The sequence below is a fragment of the Rhinatrema bivittatum genome, chromosome 7 (assembly GCF_901001135.1).
Source record: "Rhinatrema bivittatum chromosome 7, aRhiBiv1.1, whole genome shotgun sequence".
Lineage (NCBI taxonomy): Eukaryota > Metazoa > Chordata > Amphibia > Gymnophiona > Rhinatrematidae > Rhinatrema > Rhinatrema bivittatum.
The window spans coordinates 307,109,770-307,133,395 of NC_042621.1; the positions used below are offsets into that span (position 1 = coordinate 307,109,770).

At 43.7% G+C, this 23,626-nt stretch overlaps 1 protein-coding gene and 1 long non-coding RNA gene across 2 annotated transcripts in view; both read right to left on the bottom strand.

Annotated features, from left to right (window-relative positions):
- LOC115096043 overlaps nucleotides 1–13,316 on the bottom strand; it is a 34,276-nt gene extending 20,960 nt beyond the window's left edge. The window contains exon 1 of the long non-coding RNA XR_003857947.1: nucleotides 13,227–13,316. This is a non-coding gene — a long non-coding RNA (uncharacterized LOC115096043). The remainder of the gene's footprint in view (nucleotides 1–13,226) is intronic.
- Nucleotides 13,317–15,122: 1,806 nt separating this feature from the next.
- On the bottom strand, nucleotides 15,123–18,287 carry LOC115096244 (nestin-like). Its single transcript, XM_029610753.1, has one exon. It carries the CDS (start codon nucleotides 18,285–18,287, stop codon nucleotides 15,216–15,218), a length of 3,072 nt encoding a protein of 1,023 aa, XP_029466613.1. The 3' UTR covers nucleotides 15,123–15,215.
- Between the last annotated feature and the right edge of the window lie 5,339 nt (nucleotides 18,288–23,626).

Genomic DNA, 23,626 nt, shown 5'->3' on the forward strand with positions numbered 1-23,626 from the left:
TAAATTTTCTGTTGTAAACTCAGGGATATGACTGAAATCCCCACTACTTTCTAAATTTCTTTATTTAGATTTGTAAGTTTTAAGATGCTCCATTTGAATATTAGATGGATCTCCTAGATTGCATGGTACAATAAGGTAATAGCAAAATTTTTTGGATTAATGAGATGTATACAAAGTTTTACTTGTTATGTTTGTATCTTTAAATGCTATACCTTACGGTAAGGTAAATCCTTATTTGTATTGTAATGGAAAAATTAATAAAGAGATTAAAAAAAAAAAAAAAAAGAATTAGTGTGTGTAAGTCTTGTGTGTGCACAACAAACTTATGTACAGTACAAAATTAGTGTGTATAAGTCAGTGTTTGTGCACAGTAAACTTATGTACAATACAGAATTAGTGTGTGTGTGTGCTTGCAGTAAACCTATATACAATATGGAATGAGTGTATCTATGTGAGTGTGTGGACTAAACCTATATATACAGAATTAGTGTGTTTGAGTGTGTGTGCAGTAAAACTATGTACAATACAATACAGAATTAGTGTATCTGTTTGTGTATGTCAGTAAACCTATGTACAATATAGAATTAGTGAGTATGAGTGTCTGTGTGTTCATTAAATCTCTGTAAAATATAGAATTAGCATGTCTGTGTGAGTGTGTGTGTGTAGAAAACCTATGTACAATACAGAATTAGTGTGTCTGAATGTGAGTGTGCAGTAAGCCTATGTACAATACAGAATTATTGTGTCTGAGTGTATGTGTGAATGTGCAATAAGCCTATGTACAATATAGAATTAGCATGTCTGTGTGAATGTGTATGAGTGTGTGTATGTTTATTTGTAATAAATCTATTTACAACACAGAATTTGTGTGTTTGAGTGTGTGTTTGTGTATGTGTAGTAAACCTGTGTTCAATACAGAATTAGTGTGTCTGAGGGTTAGTGTGTCTACATATGTGCGGTAAACCTATGTACAATACCGAATTAGTGTGTCTGAGTGTGTGTGAGTGTGTGTGTGTATGTGTGTGCATGCAGAAAACCTTTGTAGAATATAGAATTAGTTTGTGTGTGTGTGTGTGTGCAGAAAACCTTTGTACAATATAGAATTAGTTTGTCTGAGTGTGTGTGTGTGTGCAGTTAACCTATTTACAATACAGAATTATGGTGTCTGAGTGTGTGTGTGCTCGTGCAGTAAACTTATGTACACTTCAGAATTAAAATGTCTGAATGCGAGTGTGTGTGCAGTAAATCTGTGTACAACATAGAATTAGTGTACTTGTGTGTGTGTGTGTGTGTGAGGGTGTAGTAAACCTATGTACAATAAAGAATTCCAGTGTGACTGTGTATGTGCAGTAAAACTATACAATACTGAATTAGTGTGTCTGGATGTGTGTGTGTCTGTCCATGTGCAGAAAACAAATGTACAGTAAATAATTAGTATATCTGTGTGAGTGTGTCTGCGTATGTGCAGTAAAGCTATGCACAATACAGAAATAGTGTGAAGGAGTGTGAGTGTTCAGTAAACCTATGAACAATACAGAATTAATGCATCTGAGTGTGAATGTGTGTGTTTGTGCAGTAAACCTATGTACAATACAGAGTTAGTGCATCTGAGTGTGAATGTGTGTGTGTGCAGTAAACCTATGTACAATACAGAGTTAGTGCGTCTAAGTGTGCTTGTGTATATGTGGTAAACATATGTAAAAAACAAAAAAATCAATGAATCACCCAGGCAACCACTCAAAACTGAAAACCCAGAAACAACAATCTCTCCTGTTGACCAATCCAGAAACCTTGGAATTACAATTGACAAAGAATTATCCTTCAAAACCCATATAACAAATAAAATCAAAGAAGTTTATCACAAATTACTGACTCTCAGACGTCTCAAACCCTTCCTCACACAAAACGATTTTAGAACAGTCCTGCAACTACCTCGTTTTACAAACCTAGACTATTGCAACGCCCTACTCCTTGGCCTCCCTTTTACCACCATCCGTCCACTCCAAATACTGCAGAACGCAGCCGCCAGGATTCTTTCAGGAACCAAGAAACAAGAACACATTGCATCCCACTCTCACATCCTTGCACTGGCTCCCAATTAAATACAGAATAGAATACAAAGCTTTATCAATCCTCCACAAATTAAGCACAGGACAACAAAACTACTGGCTAACTGAACACATCGAACCGCATGCTCCAAAAAGGACCCTTCGCTCAATGAATGAAGGCCTCCTCAAAATTCCTCACGCAAAATTCACGCATCTATCATCAACCCAAGAGAGAGAGAGAGCTATATCCATCGCCAGCCCATCCCTCTGGAACTCCGAAATCTAAGAACTCAATTTGACACCAAAACATTCAAAAAAGACTTAAAAACCTGGCTTTTTACCAGAGCCTTCTCAGATGAACTTAACCACCAACACCAGCAGACTCCCAACCAGACAATACCAAGAAAACAGAGACACCACCCTGTCAACCCATGAAAGATCAACACAACCACCAAATCTACAATAGTCATCTAAGAGCATTTTTCCCTATATAAACTTAACCCACTATTACCTCCCCCAATGTTACCCAACATGAGCTAGGAAATTCTATGTTAAAACTCTAATGTTACTTTACTAATATTTTTGTCCTGTAAACCGTTATGGTGCCAAAACAGATTATACGGAATACAAAACATGTTAAAATAAATAAATAAATAAATAAACAAACAAATAAAATACAGAATTAGTGTGTCTGAATGTGAGTGTGCAATAAATATAAACAATACAGAATTAGTGTGTGTGTGTCTGTGTCTGTGTATGTGTGATAAACATTTGTTCAATACAGAATTAGTTTGATTATGTGTGTTTGTATATGTGCAGTAAACATATGCACAATACAGAATTAGTGTGTGTGTGTGTGTATATGTGCAGTAAATATATACACAATACAGAATTACTGTATCTGAGTATGAGTATTTAGTAAACCTATGTACAACAGAGAAGTAGTGTGTGTGTGTGTGTACAGAAAACCTGGGTACAATACAGAATAAGTGTGTCTAAGTGTTATTGTGTCTGTGTATGTGCAGTAAGCCTATGTAAAATACAGAATTAGTTTGTCTGAGTGTGCAGTAATCCTATGTATAATACAGAATTAATGTGGCTGAGTGTGTGCTGTAAACCAATGTACAATATAGAATTAATGTGCCTGAGTGTGTGTGCATATATGCAGTAAATGTATACACAATATACAATTAGTGTGTCTGAGTGTGAGTATGTGTGTATGAGTAGTAAACATATGTACAATACAGAATTACTGTGTCTGAGTATGAGTGTGCAGTGAACCTAAGTACAATACAGACATCGTGTATCTGTGTGTATGTGTGCAGTAAACCTATATACAATACAGAATTAGTGTGAGTGTTAGTGTGTCTGTGTATGTGTGGTAAACCTATGTACAATACAGAATTGGTGTGTCTGAGTGTGAGTGTGCAGTAAACCAATGTAGAATATAGAATTAGTGTGTCTGAATGTGTGTGTGTATATATATGCAGTAAACATGCACAATATAGAATAAGTGTGTCTGAGTATGAGTGTGCAGAAATCCTATCTACAATACAGAATTCAAGTGTCTGAGTGTGTGTGTATCTGTGTATTTGCAGTAAACCTATGTACAATACGGAATTAGTGTGTCTGATTCTGAATATGTGTGTATATGCAGTACATGTACACACAGTACTGAATTAGTGTGTGTGTGTGTGTGTGTGTGTGTGTGTGTTTTGCAGCAGGACTTTGTGTCCTGTCTTTTTTCAGGAAAGTCTCCTATGCCTTGCTTAAGTTAAATATTATGCCCAGTTGTTTGGTTTCTCACTCTGGTTATTCATGAAAAAATTAATTCCACTGAATTTTGTACATGACACACATGGACAGATCTTGTATTTTAAAAAGGGGAGGCGGAGGTGAATATAAGAACATAAGATACACCATACTGGGTCAAACCAAGGGTCCATCAAGCCCAGCATCCTGTTTCCAACAGTGGCCAATCCAGGCCCTAAGAACCTGGCAAGTACCCAAACATTAGATAAATCACAAGTTACTGTTGCTTATTAATTACTGTAATATCAGTTTATGGATTTATCCTCTAGGAACATATCCAAACCTTTCTTAAACCCAGTTACACTAACTGCACTAACCACATCCTCTGGCAATGAATTCCAGTGCTTAACTATGCGCTGAGTGAAAAAGAATGTTCTCTGATTTGTTTTAAATGTGTTACTTGCTAACTTCATGGAGTGCCCCCTATTCTTTCTATTATCTGAGAGCTAAATAACCAATTTACATTAACTTGTTCAAGTTCTTTCATGATTTTGTAGACTTCTATCATATCCGCCCTCAGTCGTCTCTTCTCCAAAGTGAACAGCCCTAACCTCTTCAGCCTTTCCTCATAGGGGAGCTGTTCCATCCCCTTATCATTTTGGTCGCCCTTCTCTGCACTTTCTCCATCGCAATTATATCTTTTTTTGAGATGCAGTGTCCAGAATTGTACACAGTATTCAAGGTGCGGTCTCACCATGGAGCGATACAGAGGCATTATGACATTTTCTGTTTTATTCACCATTCCCTTCCTAATAATTCCTAACATTGTTTGCTTTTTTGACTGCCACAGCACATTGGGCCGATGATTTCAATGTGTTATCCACTATGAGGCTTAGATCTCTTTCCTGGGTGATAGCTCCTAAGATAGAACCTAACATTGCGTAGCTACAGCAAGGATTTGTTCAAACAAATGGTAATGGAACCCACGAGAGAAGGAGCTATACTCGACTTAGTGCTCACTAATGGAGATAATGTCTCTGATGTCCAGGTGGGCGCCCACCTCAGCACCAGTGATCATCAAACGGTATCGTTTAATATCACAAAAAGGATACGGAAAAGAAGCACACGGACTTTGATGAAATGGGGAAGTACCTGTAGGAAGAACTAAAAGGCTGGGAGAATGAGAGAGATGTGGATCAACAGTGGACCAATCTAAAAGGAGCAATCACCAAGGCAACTACTCTATATGTTAGAAAAGTAAAGAAAAGGAAAAGAAAAATGAAACCTATCTGGTTCTCAAAGGAGGTGGCTGACAAAATAAAGGCTAAAAGAACAGCGTTCAAGAAATATAGAAGATCCCAAAGGGAGGAGCACAAGGAAGAATATCTGGTAGAACTGAGGGAGATGAAGAAATTAATCAAGACGGCAAAAATCAAGCAGAAGAGAGGATTGCCAAGGAGGTAAAGAGAGGTGACAAAAACATTTTTCAGATACATCTGCGAAAAGAGAAAAGTTCAAAGTGGTTTAGTGAACTTGAAAGGTGGAAAGGATCAATGTGTGGAGAGAGATGAAGAAATGGCAGAAATATTAAACGAATACTTCAGTTCTCTGTTCACTAAAGAGGACCCTGGAGAAGGACCATCGCTAGTTAACAAGAAACTGGAGGGGAGGGGAGTATATGTAACTCCATTTACAGAAGAGAATGTATGGGAAGAGCTGGGGAAACTGAAAGTGGATAAAGCCATGGGACCTGATGGGATTCATCCCAGGATACTGAGGGAGCTCAGAGATGTGCTGGCAGGTCCGCTGTGTGACCTGTTCAATAGATCCCTAGAAACGGGAGTGGTGCCGAGTGATTGGAGAAGAGCGGTGGTGGTCCCGCTTCACAAGAGTGGGAACAGAGAAGAGGCTGGAAACTACAGACCGGTTAGCCTCACCTCACTGGTGGGAAAAGTAATGGAGTCACTGTTGAAAGAAAAATTAGTGAACCATCTACAGTCCGGAGAATTACTGGACCTGAGGCAGCATGGATTCACCAGGGGAAGATACTGTCAGACAAATCTGATTGACTTTTTTGACTGGGTAACCAAGGAATTGGATCAAGGAAGAGCGCTCGATGTCATCTACTTGGATTTCAGCAAAGCTTTTGATACGGTTTCGCACAGGCGACTGGTGAATAAAACGAGAAGCTTAGGAGTGAGTGCCGAGGTGGTGGCCTGGATTGCAAACTGGTTGACGGACAGAAGACAATGTGTGATGGTAAATGGAACTTTCTCTGAAGAGAGAGCTGTTTTAAGCAGTGTACCGCAAGGATTGGTGTTGGGACCGGTCCTGTTCAATATCTTTGTGAGCGACATTGTGGACGGGATAGAAGGTAAGGTTTGTCTTTTTGCGGATGACACTAAGATCTGCAACAGAGTGGACACGCCGGAAGGAGTGGAGAGAATGAGATGGGATTTAAGAAAGCTGGAAGAGTGGTCGAAGATATGGCAGCTGAGATTCAATGCCAAGAAGTGCAGAGTCCTGCATATGGGGAGTGGAAATCCGAATGAACTGTATTCGATAGGGGGAGAAAGGCTGATGTGCACGGAGCAGGAGAGAGACCTTGGGGTGATAGTGTCTAATGATCTGAAGTCGGCAAAACAATGTGACAAGGCGATAGCTAAAGCCAGAAGAATGCTGGGCTGCATAGAGAGAGGAATATCAAGTAAGAAAAGGGAAGTGATTATTCCCTTGTACAGGTCCTTGGTGAGGCCTCACCTGGAGTACTGTGTTCAGTTCTGGAGACCGTATCTCCGAAGGGACAGAGACAAGATGGAGGTGGTCCAGAGAAGGACGACCAAAATGGTGGATGGTCTTCATCGAATGACTTATGAGGAGAGACTGAAGAATCTAAATACATACACCCTGGAGGAAAGGAGGAGCAGAGGTGATATGATACCGACTTTCAGATACTTGAAAGGTTTTAATGATCCAAAGACAACAACAAATCTTTTCCGTCGGAAAAAAATCAGCAGAACCAGGGGTCACGATTTGAAGCTCCAGGGAGGAAGACTCAGAACCAATGTCAGGAAGTATTTCTTCACGGAGAGGGTGGTGGATGCCTGGAATGCCCTTCCGGAGGAAGTGGTGAAGACCAGAACTGTGAAGGACTTCAAAGGGGTGTGGAATAAACACTGTGGATCCATAAAGTCTAGAGGATGTGAATGAAGAGAAGAGGCAAGGGGTGGCTTGCTTGCGGGAATGACGGCTACTACCTGGAGATTAATATCCTTATTCAATAAACATACACACGGTTAATGCGACACCAACATTGCTCTATGCTTCAACAGCAAGAGGAGATGTGGAAAAAAGGATTTGCATCCACAAAAAAGCAGGGGAGTAGCTTGCTTGTTACGGCGGTTACTACCCAGAATCAATTAAGCTTGATACTTCACTTGGAATACATATCCAGCGCAGCTCACTGCTTCAATGGCAGGGAGGAATGAAGAAAAGAGGATTTATATTCAGACAACAAGAAACAAGGACTGAATTGCACAGGCTGGGTAAACAAGCATGAGAGTAGCTTGTTTATTACGGAGGTTACTACCCCTAAACAATTAGCTAGATACTTCACTTAGATGCAGCACCAGCACTGCTATCTGTATCGATGGCGGGGGTGGAAGGGAAATAGAAACAAAAAGTTACTTATAAGGGCCAAGAATAACAGCTAAGTATGAAAAAAAAGTGTGAAAGCTTGCTGGGCAGACTGGATGCGCCGTTTGGTCTTCTTCTGCCGTCATTTCTATGTTTCTATGTTTCTATGATTATTTTACCCTATATGCAACACCTTGCACTTATCCACATTAAATTTCATCTGCCATTTGGATGCCCAATCTTCCATTCTCGCAAGGTCCTCCTGCAATTCATCACAATCCGCTTGTGATTTAACTACTCTGCATAATTTTGTGTCATCCACAAATTTGATGACCTCACTCGGTCCAAGTACAGATCCCTAAGGCACTCCACATTTTAACTTTTTCCACTGAGAAAATTGACCATTTAATCCTGCTGTTTCCTGTCTTTTAGCCAGTTTGTAATCCACGAAAGGACATCGCCACCTATCCCATGACTTTTTACTTTTCCTAGAAGCTTCTCATGAGGGACTTTGTCAAACACCTTCTGAAAATCCAAATACACTACATCTACCGGTTCACCTTTATCCACATGTTTATTAACCCCTTCAAAAAAGTGAAGCAGATTTGTTAGGCAAGACTTCCCTTGGGTAAATCCATTAAACCATGTCTTTCTATATGCTCTACGATTTTATTCTTTATAACAGTTTCCATGATTTTTCCCGGTACTGAAGTCAGGTTCACCGGTCTATAGTTTCCCGGATCACCCCTGGAGCCCTTTTTAAATATTGGGGTTACATTGGCAATCTTCCAGTCTTCAGGTACATTGGATGATTTTAATGATAGGTTACAAATTTTTACTAAGAGGTCTGAAATTTCATTTTTTAGTTCTTTCATAATCCTGGGTTTTATACCATCAGGTCCAGGTGATTTATTACTCTTTAGTTTGTCAATCAGGCCTACCACATGTTCTAGGTTTACCATGATTTGGTTCAGTTGATCTGAAGTTTCACCCATGAAAACCGTCTCCGGAATGGGTATCTCCCCAACATCCTCTTCAGTAAACACCAAAGCAAAGAAATTGTTTAATCTTTCCCCAATGGCCTTATCTTCTCAAAGTGCCCCTTTAACCCCTCAATCTTCTACTGGTCCAACTGACTCCCTCACAGGCTTTCTGCTTTGGATATATTTTTTAAAGTTTTTACTGTGAGTTTTTGCCTCTAAGGCCAACTTTTTAAATTCTCTCTTAGCCTGTCTTATCAATGTCTTACATTTAACTTGGCCCTAATATATTTTATTATCACACTTGCCAACGTTTATGCATTATCCTATTTTCTTTTGTTGGATCCTTCTTCCAATTTTTGAATGAAGATCTTTTGGTTAAAATAGCTTCTTTCACCTCCCCTTTTAACCATGCCGGTGATCGTTTTGCCTTCTTTCCACCTTTTTTAATGTGTGGAATACATCTGGACTGTGCTTCTAGGATGGTATTTTTTAACAATGACCACGCCTCTTGCACACTTTTTACTTTTGTAGCTGCTCCTTTCAGTTTTTTTCTAACTATTTTTCTCATTTTATCAAAGTTTCCCTTTTGAAAGTTTAGCACTAGAGCCGTGGATTTACATATTATCCCCCTTCCAGTTATTAGTTTAAATTTGATCATATTAGATCACTATTGCCAAGCTGCCCCACCAATATTATCTCTCTCACCAAATCCTGTGCTCCACTGAGAATTAGATCTAAAATTGCTCCCTCTCTCGTCGGTTCCTGAACCAATTGCTCCATAAAAATGTCATTTATTCCATCCAGGAACGTTATCTCTCTAGCATGTCCCAATGTTATATTTACCTAGTCAATATTGGGGTAATTGAAATCTCCCATTATTACTACACTACCAATTTGGTTAGCTTCCCTAATTTCTTTTAGCATTTCACCATCCATCTTATCATTTTGGCCAGCTAGAAGGTAGTATATTCCTTCCTATCACTATACTCTTCACCAACATACATGGGATTTTCTACCCATAAAGATTCTATTGTCCATTTAGTCTCTTACAGGATCCTTATCCTGTTGGACTCTATGCCATCCTGGACATAAAGCACTACCCTCCTACCATTGCAATATAATGATATAATTTGTACCCTGGTATAGCACTATCCCATTGGTTATCCTCCTTCCACCATGTCTCTGAGATGCCAATTAAGTGTCTCATCCTTAAATACTATACACTCTAACTCTCCCATCTTACTTCTTAGACTTCTGGCATTAGCATACAAACATTTCAAAGTGTGTTTTTTGTTTGTATTAACTAACAGGGATAATTTGGCATCTTTTAGCTCAGGATATTCTTTACTTATAAGCACATGGACTACATTTCTTATTATTGGAACCTCACTGTTGGGATGCCATAACTCTTTTGCTTCATTATTATTCTTCAAAGATACCTTCCTCCAAACCATGCGCTGCTGAGCGACTGTCGGCTTTCCTCTTTGTTCTAGTTTAAAAGCTGCTCTTTCTTCTTTTTAAAGGTTAGCGCCAGCAGTCTGGTTCCACCCTGGTTCAGGTGTAGCTCATCCATTTAACAAAAACTCCCCATTCCCCAAAAAGGTTCACAGTTCCTAACAAAACTGAATCCCTCTGCCTTGCACCATCGTCTCATCCACGCATTGAGACTCCGGAGCTCTGCCTGCCTCTGGGGACCTGCGTGTGGAACAGGGAGCATTTCAGAGATGCAACCCTGGAGGTTCTGGATTTAAGCTTTCTACCTAAGAGCCTAAATTTGGCTTCCAGAACCTCCCTCCCACATTTTCCTATGTCGTTGGTGCCCACATGTACCACGACAGCCGGCTCCACCCCAGCACTGTCTAAAATCTTATCTAGGTGACGCGTGAGGTCTGCCACCTTCGCATCAAGCAGTCATATTATCAGGTGATCCTCACGCCCACCAGCCCACCCAGCTGTCTACATTCCTTTTTTTTTTTTTAATTTTTTATTTATTGAATTTTATTTCAATTACAATTGAAACTTTTACATAAGAAAATAGATAAACAATAAAAGAAAAAGAAAAAACTCCAAGTAATCATTCTAGCATTACTACTAGACATAAATTGTTTCCCAATAATTATAAGTAACTGGGGAGATCCATGAATATTTAAAGCGGTATTGCAAGAAAAGAGATTTACACTCAATTTAACAAAGTAACACCACAGGGTTATATGCAGATATATTCAATTAAATTGCCCACACCTCTGTTCCTAACCGGAGTGAGAGTCCAGGTATGTGCGTAATTGATCTAACTCAGTAAATATATACTTATTGTTGTTATGGATCAATATACATCGACATGGGTATTTCAAAATAAACTTAGCCCCCTTAGATACAGCTTCATTTCTTAAATTCAAAAAAGCTTTTCTTTTTTCTTGAATTCTTTTAGTGATATCTGGGAATACTCTTACTTGAAAACCATAAAATAATGGAGAATGATTTTTAAAGGATCTTCTCAATACTTCATCTCTGTCAGATATTTGTTGAAAGGACAGAAAAACAGTTGCTCGCTCCTCAATCTTAGCTTCAAATGATTTTTCAATAAAGTCAGTCAAATTGTCAGGGGAATTATCTTTAACCATCGACTCTTGTTCCTGGATTGTTCTGTCTATTCCTTTCTTTCCTGGGGTATAATAAACCCTCGTCAATACAGGCAGTTCTTCCTCCGAGTATGTCAATAAATTTATAAAATAACTCTTGATTAAGTCTTTTAGAGGCATCCATTTTGTTTTCGGGAAGTTGAGAATCCTCAAATTATTTCTTCGCATTTGATTTTCTAAGAAATCCAGTTTTCCATTTATCAAGGAATCAGATTTTATAAAATTAACTTGGATCTCTTTCACATTACTAATCTCTTCTTCCAATTTCACAATTTTAGTTTCCGTTTTCTGAAGTCTCTTATCCAAACCATTAGATTTCTCTAGGCTCAATTTTACTGCATTTGTTAAGTCTACTATAGCTTTATTCATTACTGTTAAAGCTTTCCAAATTTCTTCGGAGGTTACCTTATCTGGAACACTCAGTGGATGTTTCAGCGTTACGCAGATCCTTTCTTCTTCACCTCCTTGGTTGAGAGGTCCCTCCTCTTCTCGCACCACACTCTCCGTTCCAAGCTCACTACCCCTGGAGCCTGTGCTTCCCAGGCTCACCGAAGCTGGCGTACCATCTGCGCCGCTTCTCTGGGGTTCCGTTGTACCAGTAGCTTGATCCGGTGGGGTTCCTTGCTGATGATCCAAATCCCCTTGCAACGGGGGTTTACTGGAAAGAGAGGGGGTTGCAGGTTCGCCGGGACTTAAAGAAATCTCCTCGGCCAAGGCGTATGGCGTCTGCTCCACGCCATGATCGCCAGCGGCCCCCCTCACCGGCTCAAACTGCAGACCAGGAAACGAGTCTTCTATCCGCATTTGCCAAAGTAATGGTTCAGGTGTCGAGGCCGAAACCTCTCTTATCTTAGCCTTGCATTTAGTATGCGGCATTAGATCAGGAAAATATCTCAAGAAAATCTTAAATGCAAGGTAAGAAAAATCCCAAACGCGGAGCAGCTCGTTTCCGTGTTCACCCTGTGGCGGCCATCTTGGATCTCCTGTCTACATTCCTAATAATTGAATCATCAACTATGACGGCCGACCTAACCCTTCCCTCCTGGGCATTAGCCCTGGGAGAGGACAATACATTAGGGGTGTGCATTCATTCCCTATGAATTGGTAATCCGCAACGTATAGGGCCATATTCGTTGTATTCGTGGGGAAGTGAAACGTATCATGATTCCCCACAAATACAATGAATCTTCGCCGAATTATTTGGCTGTCTAAAGGAGCCAATTTAAACAAACCCCCAACCCTCCTGACCCCCCAAGACTTACCAAAACTCCCTGGTGGTCCAGCAGGGAGTCCGGGAGCAATCTCCTGCACTCACACCCTCGGCTGTCGGTATTCAAAATGGCACCGATAGCCTTTGACCTACTATGTCACAGGGGCTACCGGTGCCATTGGTCAGCCCCTGTCACATGGTAGGAGCAATGGATGGCTGGCACCATCTTTTGCTCCTACCATGTGACAGGGGCTGACCAATGGCACCGGTAGCCCCTGTGACATAGTAAGGGCAAAGGCTATTGACACCATTTTGATTACTGGCAGCCGATGGCCTGAGAGCAGGAGATCGCTCCTGGACCCCTGCTGGACCACCAGGGACTTTTGGCAAGTCTTGGGGGACCCTCCTGACCCCCACAAGACTTGCCAAAAGTCCAGTGGGGGTCCGGGAGCGACCTCCTGCACTCGGGCCGTCGGCTGCCAGTATTCAAAATGGCGCCGATAGCTTTTGCCCTCACTATGTCACAGGGGCCGACCGTCGGCCCCTGAGAAATAATGAGGGCAAAGGCTATCGGCTGCCAGTATTCAAAATAGCGTTGTCAGAGGATGTGGTTAAGACATTTCATGTAGCTGGGTTTAAAAAAAGGTTTGGATAAGCTCCTGGAGGAGAAGTCCATAAACTGCAATTAATTAATAAGGCATAGCCACTGTTATTACTGGCATTAGTAGCATGGGATGTATTTAATATTTGGGTACTTACCAGGTACTTGTAAACTGGATTGGCCACTGTTGGAAAGAGGATGCTGGGATTGTTGGACCCTCAGTCTGAACCAGTATGGCATGTTCTTATCTTCTTATGTTCTTAAAGAGGAGCAGCTATAGAGATTGGGAGCACAGGGGTACCTTGTTCCCAGGCTATCTGACTGAGAGGGAGGAGGTGAGGCCGGGGAAGCTCTTACCATAGGGATGTACTGTATTCTGGGGATGTGTTATTGGCCATTCTAATGTGTAAGTGTATGTCTCTCTATCAATCTCCCAGCTCTGAGTGTCTCATAGGACACAAAGTTTCTCAGAGGTCTCTGTGCTCTCTGCTGAAGGTTTGACAGGGGTCTCTGTGCTCTCTGCTGTAGGTTTCTCAGAGGCCTCTGTGCTCTCAGCTGAAGGTTTCTCAGTGGTCTCTGTGCTCTCTGCTGAAGGTTTCTCAGAGGTCTCTGTGCTCTCTGCTGAAGGTTTGTCAGGGGTCACTGCTCTCTGCTGTAGGATTCTCAGAGATCTCTGTGCTCTCTGCTGAAGGTTTGTCAGGGGTCACTGTACTCTCTGCTGTTATTTTCTCAGAGGCCTCTGTGCTCTCTGTTGTAGGTTTCCCAGAGGACTCTGTGTCCTAGGTTTCTCAGTGGTCTCTGCTCTCTCTGCTATAGGTTTCTCAGAGATCTCTGTGCTATCTGTTATGGATTTCTCAGAGGGCTCTGGGTGCTGTGCCCTAGGTTTCTCTGATGTAGCTGTGCTCTCTGCCTTAGGTTTCTCAGAGACCTCTGTGCTCTCTGTTGTAGGTTTCTCAGTGGCCTCTGTGCTCTCTGCTGTAGATTTTTCAATGGTCTTTGTGCTCTCTTTTGTAGATTTCTCAGAGGCTTCAGGGTGCTGTCACCCTTGGTGTCTCAGTGGTCTCTGTGCTGTCTGCTGTAGGTTTCTTAGAAGCCTCTGTACCTTCTGCTGTCGATTTCTCAGTGGTCTCTGTGATTTCTGCTGTAGGTTTCTCAAAGGTCTCTGGGTACTTTGTCCTTGGTTGCTCAGTAATCTCTGTGCTCTCTGATGTAGGATTCTCAGAGGCCTCTGTGCTCTCTGTTGTAGGTTTCTCAGAGGTCTCTGTGCTCTCTGCTGTAGGATTCTCAGAGGCCTCTGTGCTCTCTGTTGTAGGTTTCTCAGAGGTCTCTGTGCTCACTGCTGAAGGTTTCTTAATTATCTCTATACTCCACTGTAGGTTTCTCAGTGGTCTCTGTGATCTCTGCTGTGGGTTTTTCAAAGGTATCTGGGTACTTTGTCCTTGGTTGCTCAGTGATCTCTCTGCTCCCTGCTGTAGTTTTCTTAGAGGTCTAAGTGCTCTCTGTGTTGTAGTTTTCTCAGATGTCTCTGTGCTCTCTGCTGAACATTTCCCAGGGGTCACTGTACTCTCTGTTGTAGGTTTCTCAGAGGTCTCTGTGCTCTCTGCTGTAGGTTTCTCAGAAGCCTCTGTGCCTTCTGCTGTCAATTTCTCAGTGGTCTCTGTGCTCTCTGCTTTAGGCTTCTTAGAGGCCTTTGTGCTCTCTGTTGTAGGTTTCTCAGTGGTCTCTGTGCTCTCTGCTTTAGGCTTCTTAGAGGCCTTTGTGCTCTCTGTTGTAGGTTTCTCAGTGGTCTCTGTGCTCTCTGCTTTAGGCTTCTTAGAGGCCTTTGTGCTCTCTGCTGCAGGTTTCTCAGCGGTCTTGGTGCTGTGCCCTAGATTTCTTAAAGGTCTCTTTCTTCTCTGCTGGAGGTTTCTCAGAGGCCTCTGGGTTCTGTGTCCTAGGTTTCTAAGTGGTCTCTGTGCTCTGTGCTGTAAGTTTCTCAGACGTCTCTGTGCTCTCTGTTGTAGGTTTCTTGGAGGTCCCTGGGTGCTTTGCTCTCGGTTTGTCAGACGTCTCTGTGCTCTCTGCTGTAGGTTACTTGGAGGTCCCTGGGTGCTTTGCTCTCGGTTTGTCAGACGTCTCTGTGCTCTCTGCTGTAGGTTACTTGGAGGTCCCTGGGTGCTTTGCTCTCGGTTTGTCAGACGTCTCTGTGCTCTCTTCTGTAAGTTTCTAAGGGTCTCTGTGATCTCTGCTGTAGTTTTCTGAGAAGTCTCTGGGTCATGTGCCCTAGATTTTTCAGAGGTCTCTGTCCTCTCTGCTGTAGGTTCTTTAGAGGCCTTTGGCTGCTGTGTTCTACATTTCTCACAGGCCTCAGAGCATGTTACAGCTCTCTGGGTTCTGCGCGCTAGGTTTCTCAGTGGTCTTTCTACTCTCTGCTGAAGATTTACCAGGGTGCACTATGCGCTCTGTTGGAGGTTTCCTAGGGGTCACTGTGCTCTCTGCTGTAGGTTTCTCAGAGGTCTCTGTGCTCTCTGATGATTGATTCTCAGAGGTCTCTGTGCTCTCTGATGATTGATTCTCAGAGGTCTCTGTGCTCTCTGATGATTGTTTCTCAGAGGCCTCTGTGCTCTCTGTTGTAGGTTTCTCAGAGGCCTCTGTGCTCTCTGTTGTAGGTTTCTCAGAGGTCTCTGTGCTCTCTGCTGAAGGTTTCTCAATTATCTCTGTACTCCGCAGTAGGTTTCTCAGTGATCTCTGTGATTTCTGCTGTAGGTTTCTCAAATGACTCTCGGTACTTTGTCCTTCGTTGCTCAGTGATCTCTCTGCTCCCTGTTGTACTTTTCGTAGAGGTCTAAGTGCTCTCTGTGTTGTAGGTTTCTCAGAGGTCTCTGTGCTCTCTGCTGAAGGTTTCTCAGTGGCCTCTGAGCTGTCTGCTGTAGGTTTCTCAGAGGTCTCTGTGCTCTCTGTTGTAGGTTTCTCAGTGGCCTCTGAGCTGTCTGCTGTAGGTTTCTCAGAGGTCTGTGTGCTCTCTGCTGTAGGATTCTCAGAGACCTCTGTGCTCTCTGTTGTAGGTTTCTCAGTGGCCTCTGAGCTCTCTGCTGTAGGTTTCTCAGAGGTCTGTGTGCTCTCTGCTGTAAGATTCTCAGAGACCTCTGTGCTCTCTGTTGTAGGTTTCTCAGTGGCCTCTGAGCTGTCTGCTGTAGGTTTCTCAGAGGTCTCTGTGCTCTCTGTTGTAGGTTTCTCAGTGGCCTCTGAGCTGTCTGCTGTAGGATTCTCAGAGACCTCTGTGCTCTCTGCTGTAGGATTCTCAGAGGCCTCTGTGCTCTCTGTTGTAGGTTTCTCAGTGGCCTCTGAGCTCTCTGCTGTAGGTTTCTCAGAGGTCTGTGTGCTCTCTGCTGTAGGATTCTCAGAGGCCTCTGTGCTCTCTGTTGTAGGTTTCTCAGAGGTCTCTGTGCTCTCTGCTGTAGGATTCTCAGAGGCCTCTGTGCTCTCTGTTGTAGGTTTCTCAGAGGTCTCTGTGCTCACTGCTGAAGGTTTCTTAATTATCGCTATACTCCACTGTAGGTTTCTCAGTGGTCTCTGTGATCTCTGCTGTGGGTTTTTCAAAGGTATCTGGGTACTTTGTCCTAGGTTGCTCAGTGATATCTGTACTACCTGCTGTAGTTTTCTTAGAGGTCTAAGTTCTCTCTGTGTTGTAGTTTTCTCAGATGTCTCTGTGCTCTCTGCTGAACATTTCCCAGGGGTCACTGTACTCTCTGTTGTAGGTTTCTCAGAGGTCTCTGTGCTCTCTGCTGTAGGTTTCTCAGAAGCCTCTGTGCCTTCTGCTGTCAATTTCTCAGTGGTCTCTGTGCTCTCTGCTTTAGGCTTCTTAGAGGCCTTTGTGCTCTCTGTTGTAGGTTTCTCAGTGGTCTCTGTGCTCTCTGCTTTAGGCTTCTTAGAGGCCTTTGTGCTCTCTGTTGTAGGTTTCTCAGTGGTCTCTGTGCTCTCTGCTTTAGGCTTCTTAGAGGCCTTTGTGCTCTCTGCTGCAGGTTTCTCAGCGGTCTTGGTGCTGTGCCCTAGGTTTCTTAAAGGTCTCTTTCTTCTCTGCTGGAGGTTTCTCAGAGGACTCTGGGTTCTGTGTCCTAGGTTTCTAAGTGGTCTCTGTGCTCTGTGCTGTAAGTTTCTCAGACGTCTCTGTGCTCTCTGTTGTAGGTTTCTTGGAGGTCCCTGGGTGCTTTGCTCTCGGTTTGTCAGACGTCTCTGTGCTCTCTGCTGTAGGTTTCTTGGAGGTCCCTGGGTGCTTTGCTCTCGGTTTGTCAGACGTCTCTGTGCTCTCTGCTGTAGGTTACTTGGAGGTCCCTGGGTGCTTTGCTCTCGGTTTGTCAGACGTCTCTGTGCTCTCTGCTGTAGGTTACTTGGAGGTCCCTGGGTGCTTTGCTCTCGGTTTGTCAGACGTCTCTGTGCTCTCTGCTGTAGGTTACTTGGAGGTCCCTGGGTGCTTTGCTCTCGGTTTGTCAGACGTCTCTGTGCTCTCTGCTGTAGGTTACTTGGAGGTCCCTGGGTGCTTTGCTCTCGGTTTGTCAGACGTCTCTGTGCTCTCTGCTGTAGGTTTCTTGGAGGTCCCTGGGTGCTTTGCTCTCGGTTTGTCATACGTCTCTGTGCTCTCTGCTCTAGGTTTCTTGGAGGTCCCTGGGTGCTTTGCTCTCGGTTTGTCAGACGTCTCTGTGCTCTCTGCTCTAGGTTTCTTGGAGGTCCCTGGGTGCTTTGCTCTTGGTTTGTCAGACGTCTCTGTGCTCTCTGCTCTAGGTTTCTTGGAGGTCCCTGGGTGCTTTGCTCTTGGTTTGTCAGACGTCTCTGTGCTCTCTGCTCTAGGTTTCTTGGAGGTCCCTGGGTGCTTTGCTCTCGGTTTGTCAGATGTCTCTGTGCTCTCTGCTCTAGGTTTCTTGGAGGTCCCTGGGTGCTTTGCTCTCGGTTTGTCAGACGTCTCTGTGCTCTCTGCTCTAGGTTTCTTGGAGGTCCCTGGGAGGTTTGCTCTCGGTTTGTCAGAGGTCTCTGTGCTCTCTTTTGTAGGTTTCTCAGAGGTCTCTGTGCTCTCTGTTGTAGGTTTCTCAGAGGTCTCTGTGCTCTCTGTTGTGGCTTTCTCAGTGGTCTCAGTGGTCTCTGTGCTCTCTGTTGTGGCTTTCTCAGTGGTCTCAGTGGTCTCTGTGCTCTCTGTTGTGGCTTTCTCAGAGGTCTCTGTGCTCTCTGTTGTAGGTTTCTTGGAGGTGCCTGGGTGCTTTGTTCTTGGTTTGTCAGAGGTCTCTGTGCTCTCTGTTGTAGGTTTCTTGGAGGTGCCTGGGTGCTTTGTTCTTGGTTTGTCAGAGGTCTCTGTGCTCTCTGTTGTAGGTTTCTTGGAGGTCTCTGGGTGCTTTGTTCTTGGTTTCTCAGAGGTCTCTGTGCCCTCTGCTGTAGGTGTTCTGCCCCCATTAACAGTGAGCAGGTTTGTTGGTTGTGTTTATACATAAAGTTGTTCTGTTCCTGCTTGTAAGCTAGTGTGATGTCACAGAAGGACTACAAGCCCCTTTAATCCTGTAGTCTTGATGCTGTTGTCTCTTTATGGTCACATCTGGGCACTTCCTATTGCTTGCTGAGGTCTTTTTCAATTTCGCAGGTGGGGTTCTGAAGAAGAGAAAGGAGCACGCAGTCTGTCATCTCTCCTATTCCTTAGGGACACATTTCCTTTTTACCAGAGAGAGAAATCCTACCACAGCTATTCCAGCTCTAGAGTCAGTGCCCTTACCTGAGATCAACCTCTCCTCCTCCCTCCCCCTCAAGACTGCAACCAGTAAGTGATGTGTTTTGAGTACCAGTTGCAATAAAACACGCTGCTGGAATTTAGACAAGACGTCTCCATTTCATATTATTCAGTGTCTGCTTCAGCTGCCTGATTAGCAGTACATGGGGGCGCTGTGACATCAGGGAAGCAAAAACAGCCGAGTGCGTTGGTTAACCCGCTGTCGGACGCGGGATAAAGAGGAGCTAATCCACCCCCTAATGCAATAGGGGGGATTAGCGCCTATTTAATGCGCGTCCAACGCGGAGCGAACGAGATAGCGCTCATCACATGCAAATCATGGCTATTACTCATTCACTCCAATGCAAAAAAAATAAATGTGTTTTCTCAGACGCACATTTATCGCTCAGTTAATAGCTGAGCGCACTGAAAAAAAAAATACAGGAAAGCAGAAAAAAACTGCTTTTTTGTACTTTTTTAAAAGAAAAAAGAAAAGAAAATCTCTGCCGGCCGCTTTGAAGACCTTTGCGCGCCCCTTCGTGCAGCACCTTCACTCAGCCCCGTAAGGACTACCGAACCTTCTTCACGGCTCCTCCGCTTCACCCGACTTCCAAGGCATAGGCAACAGTCTCCGGAACCCCTGCGCCACCTCAGAGGAACTCGTGCTCCCCAGTAAGTACTGCCATTACACTTATTGCCATCCCTGCCTTACCAGCACTCCAGAGCATTCACCCTTCACATCCTAGACAATCCCCGTGCTCACCCAGACACAGGCATTAGTCTCTCAGACAGCAGCTGCGCAGGAACATCCGACTCCTTCATTTGGCCGGTTCCGGAACGCCACAACACCCAGCGAGAGGAAGAAGAGAGGGTAAAGGAAGAGGGGGCATCCAATGAGTTAAACCTGCCCACCCCAGGGACTCCAGAGACCACGCTACCATAGTTTCCTCCAGACTGTCTATAAAGACAGTCGATAGCAGACTCCATACGAGAGAGTCCCACGTGGATCATTCCACAGCACCGCCATTAACTAGACTTCACCCCTTCTCATAGCTATTTCCTTCGCTCCTCACGCCCAATCCCCCCAAAGGAACTCCGGGTAGACATGCTAACACATCACATCCCCATCAGATACCTCCGCCACCGCCCCGGCACTCCTCCGGCTCAAGAAATACCATCAAGAGTTTCCAAATCTCTCATCCCGATCATGCTCGCCCCTCTGACCCAGTTCTTAGGGCTCGCTCTACTCTCGGTAACCGTCATCAATGCACAATCCCTGACTAAAAAGACACACATCCTCAATGACTACCTCCTGGACGCCAACCCAGACATCTGTGCCATCACAGAAACCTGGCTAAAAAACTCGGACATTGCTTTAATCAACCAACTACCCACACACATATATGACATCGTCACCTTCCACAGACACCAAAAACGAGGGGGCGGTCTTCTTCTAGCCACCAAGAAAGAACTCAGACTTACTGCACATACAATTAGGACTGAGTCCAATTTCGAACTGGGTTTAGACAAGTCAAAACAACTGCAATTACTACTAGTTTACGCTCCTCCAGGAGTACTAGAAACTGACTCCTCGCCCCTTATTGAATCCATTGTGAAACATATCAACTCAGACCTCCCAACCATGATCATGGGTGACTTTAACCTCCATATCGACACCCTTACCTCGCTCCTCTAATTGTGAAGCCCTCCTCACTGCCCTCAGTGCAATGGGATTCACTCAGATCATCAACAACCCTACACACAAAGCTGGACACACTCTGGATCTAATCTTTATCAACTCTAACTTCTCCTGCACAATGGAACCCTCATGTACCCCAATCCCCTGGTCAGACCACTTCCTGATAAAATCCTCCTTCTCCACAAATAAACAGACAAACACCTCACATCACCTTTCCACCATTCAATTCAGGAAATCATGCCCATCCGATATACTTAGTGATCAGCTTTCCAAGGAACTCACAAACCTAGATCTATCCAATCCTGACTCAGCCATATCCTCCTGGCATAAGATCACGGAAGCAGTTGCAAACAAATTGTGCCCAATAGTCTCCAAAACAATTAATCCAACAAAAAAAGGAAATCAACCCTGGTTCACCTCTGAACTTAAACGGATGAAACAAGACCTACGTCACAAGGAAAATAGATGGCGCAAAACCCCCAACTCATCTACCCTTTCAGCATACAAAGGAACTTTACATCATTACAGGACCTCTATTCTAATAACAAAAAGGGAATACTATGCCAACAAAATCCACCATCTCCAGTATGATGCCCAGCCTCTTTTCTCTTATGTAGCACAAATCACTAAATCAGCCCCCCCATCTATACCAGACGAACAAGCATTATCCAAGGCTAATGAGCTCGCATCATTCTTCCAACAGAAGATCTCTAATATGCTCGCCCTCCTCCCTTCTATTACTACACCTCTCACTTCAGGCGAGAATCCTCACTCCCTCACGAGAGCCAAGCTCGACAACTTCGAATCAATCTCCCCCAGGGAGATTGAATCCCTCCTAAAAAGACAGAAACCATCTAGTCATCCAGCAGACAATATCCCGTCGAAACTCTTGCTTCTTATCCCTAACATGATTTCTGGACCTCTGACAAGTATTATAAACTGCCTTCTAACTCAAGGGATTTACCCAGACAGACTAAAAACCGCTTCCCTCAAACCCCTCCTTAAGAAACACAATTTAGACCCCAACGAATTAGCCAATTTCCGACCCATCTCTAATCTCCCCTTCTTAGCCAAACTAACAGAGAAATTGGTAAACACTCAGCTTTCAGAATATCTAGAAGATTACAATATCTTATTCCCATTGCAATATGGTTTCCGCAAATCACGCAACACGGAAACCCTCCTCATTTCACTTACAGACCATATTATTATGGGATTAGACAAAGGCCACTCCTTTATACTAGTCCTGCTAGACATCTCGGCGGCATTTGACACCGTCAACCATTCCATCCTCCTGGATCGCCTAACAGACATTGGTATCTCCGGATCAGCCCACAGTTGGTTCAAGTCCTTCCTCTGCAATAGAACCTTCAAAGTCAAAATCAACAATAAAGAATCACCCCTGACAAAGTCCCCACTTGGTGTTCCACAAGGATCTTCCTTATCTCCCACCCTTTTTAACATCTACCTCCTCCCCCTCTGCCAATTGCTAACTGATCTCAATCTAATTCACTACCTTTACGCAGACGATGTGCAGATTCTGATCCCTATAATAGAATCCATCTCAAAAGCCCTCACCCACTGGAATTAAGCTCTGGAATTTGTTGCCAGAGGACGTGGTTAGTGCAGTTAGTGTAGCTGGGTTCAAAATGGTTTGGATAAGTTCTTGCAGGAGAAATCCATTAACTGCTATTAATCAAGTTTACTTCGGGAATAGCCACTGCTATTAATTGCATCAGTAGCATGGGATCTTGGTGTTTGGGTGATTGCCAGGTTCTTGTGACCTGGTTTGGCCTCTGTTGGAAACAGAATGCTGGGCTTGATGGACCCTTGGTCTGACCCAGCATGGCAGTTTCTTATGTTCTTATGTTCTAATAACTGCCTTCTATCTATCACCAGTCTTCTCAACAGCTTAAACCTGGTCCTCAAAGCCACGAAGACAGAGCTCCTCCTCATCTCTTCAAACCAAGATAACATCCTCCCACTGTCCCCACACAACACCCATGTCACCCATAAGCATGTAAGAGACCTCGGGGTAATTCTTGACAATCGCCTAAATCTAAAGAAAATGGTCAACACCACAACCAAAGACTGCTTCTACAGACTCCAGGTTCTAAAACGACTCAAACCACTCCTATTTTTCTATGACTTCAGGACAGTTCTCCAATCTTTGCTGTTTGCCAAAATTGACAACTGCAGCGCCCTCCTCCTAGGCCTCCCCAAATCTACCACCAAGCCACTGCAGATGATACAGAACACCGCAGCGAGATTGCTGACCAACACTAATCATGGAGAACACATCTCACCCATCCTCAGAAACCTACATTGGTTACCAGTGAACTTCAGAATCCTGCACAAATCAATCACCTTAATACACAAATCCATCTACAATCAACTTCAACTCGACCTCGAAATCCCCTTCAAACTACATTCCTCCAACAGACCAACCAGAGAAATTCACAAAGGAACCCTGCAATTTCCCCCAACTAAAGCCACACGCCTCACCTCGACCAAAGACCGAGCTTTCTCGACAGCAGGCCCATCTATCTGGAATAACATCCCCTCAGACCTCAGATTGGAACCCTGCCTCTTAACATTTAGGAAAAAACTCAAGATGTGGCTCTTCCGCCAAGCCTTCTCTGACCCCCCAGATACACACTAATTTGCCCGTATTCTATGCCTGAACTATGCCTGAACGATGGACTTATTCTCTGCCTGAACGATGGTCCCTGGTACTTCTAAGCACATTATGCTTTAACCTGTCTTCTCTATTGTATTATATTTATAATTACTGCCTGCTTTACCTTTCTTTCCAGCTGATTAAGCCTCCAAGTTCTTACTCCTTGTTGAACGTAACTTTGCCTCTTCCACTTCATTCATTTATTTATTTACTTTAGTTGTCGCTGTAGCTTTTCACCCTGTTCGATGTAAACTGATCCGATATGGTTTGTACTATGAAGGTCGGTATAGAAAAGTGTTAAATAAATAAATAAAAATAAAGAGGCGTTAATCCACCCCCTAATGCAATAGGGGGGATTAGCGCCTATTTAATGCGCGTCCAACACGGAGCGAATGAGATGGCGCCCATCACATGCAAATCATGGCTATTACTCATTCACGCCAATGCAAAAAAATAAATGTGTTTTCTCAGACGCACATTTATGGCTCAGCTATTAACGCCTGATCCTGGAGCTGAGCGCACTGAAAAAAAAATAGAGAAAAGAAGAAAAAACTGCTTTTCTGTACTTTTTTAAAAGTAAAAGAAAATAAAATCTCTGCCGGCCGCTTTGAAGGCCGAAGCCGATACGCTTGGCGTCGGTGTTCATAACCGGC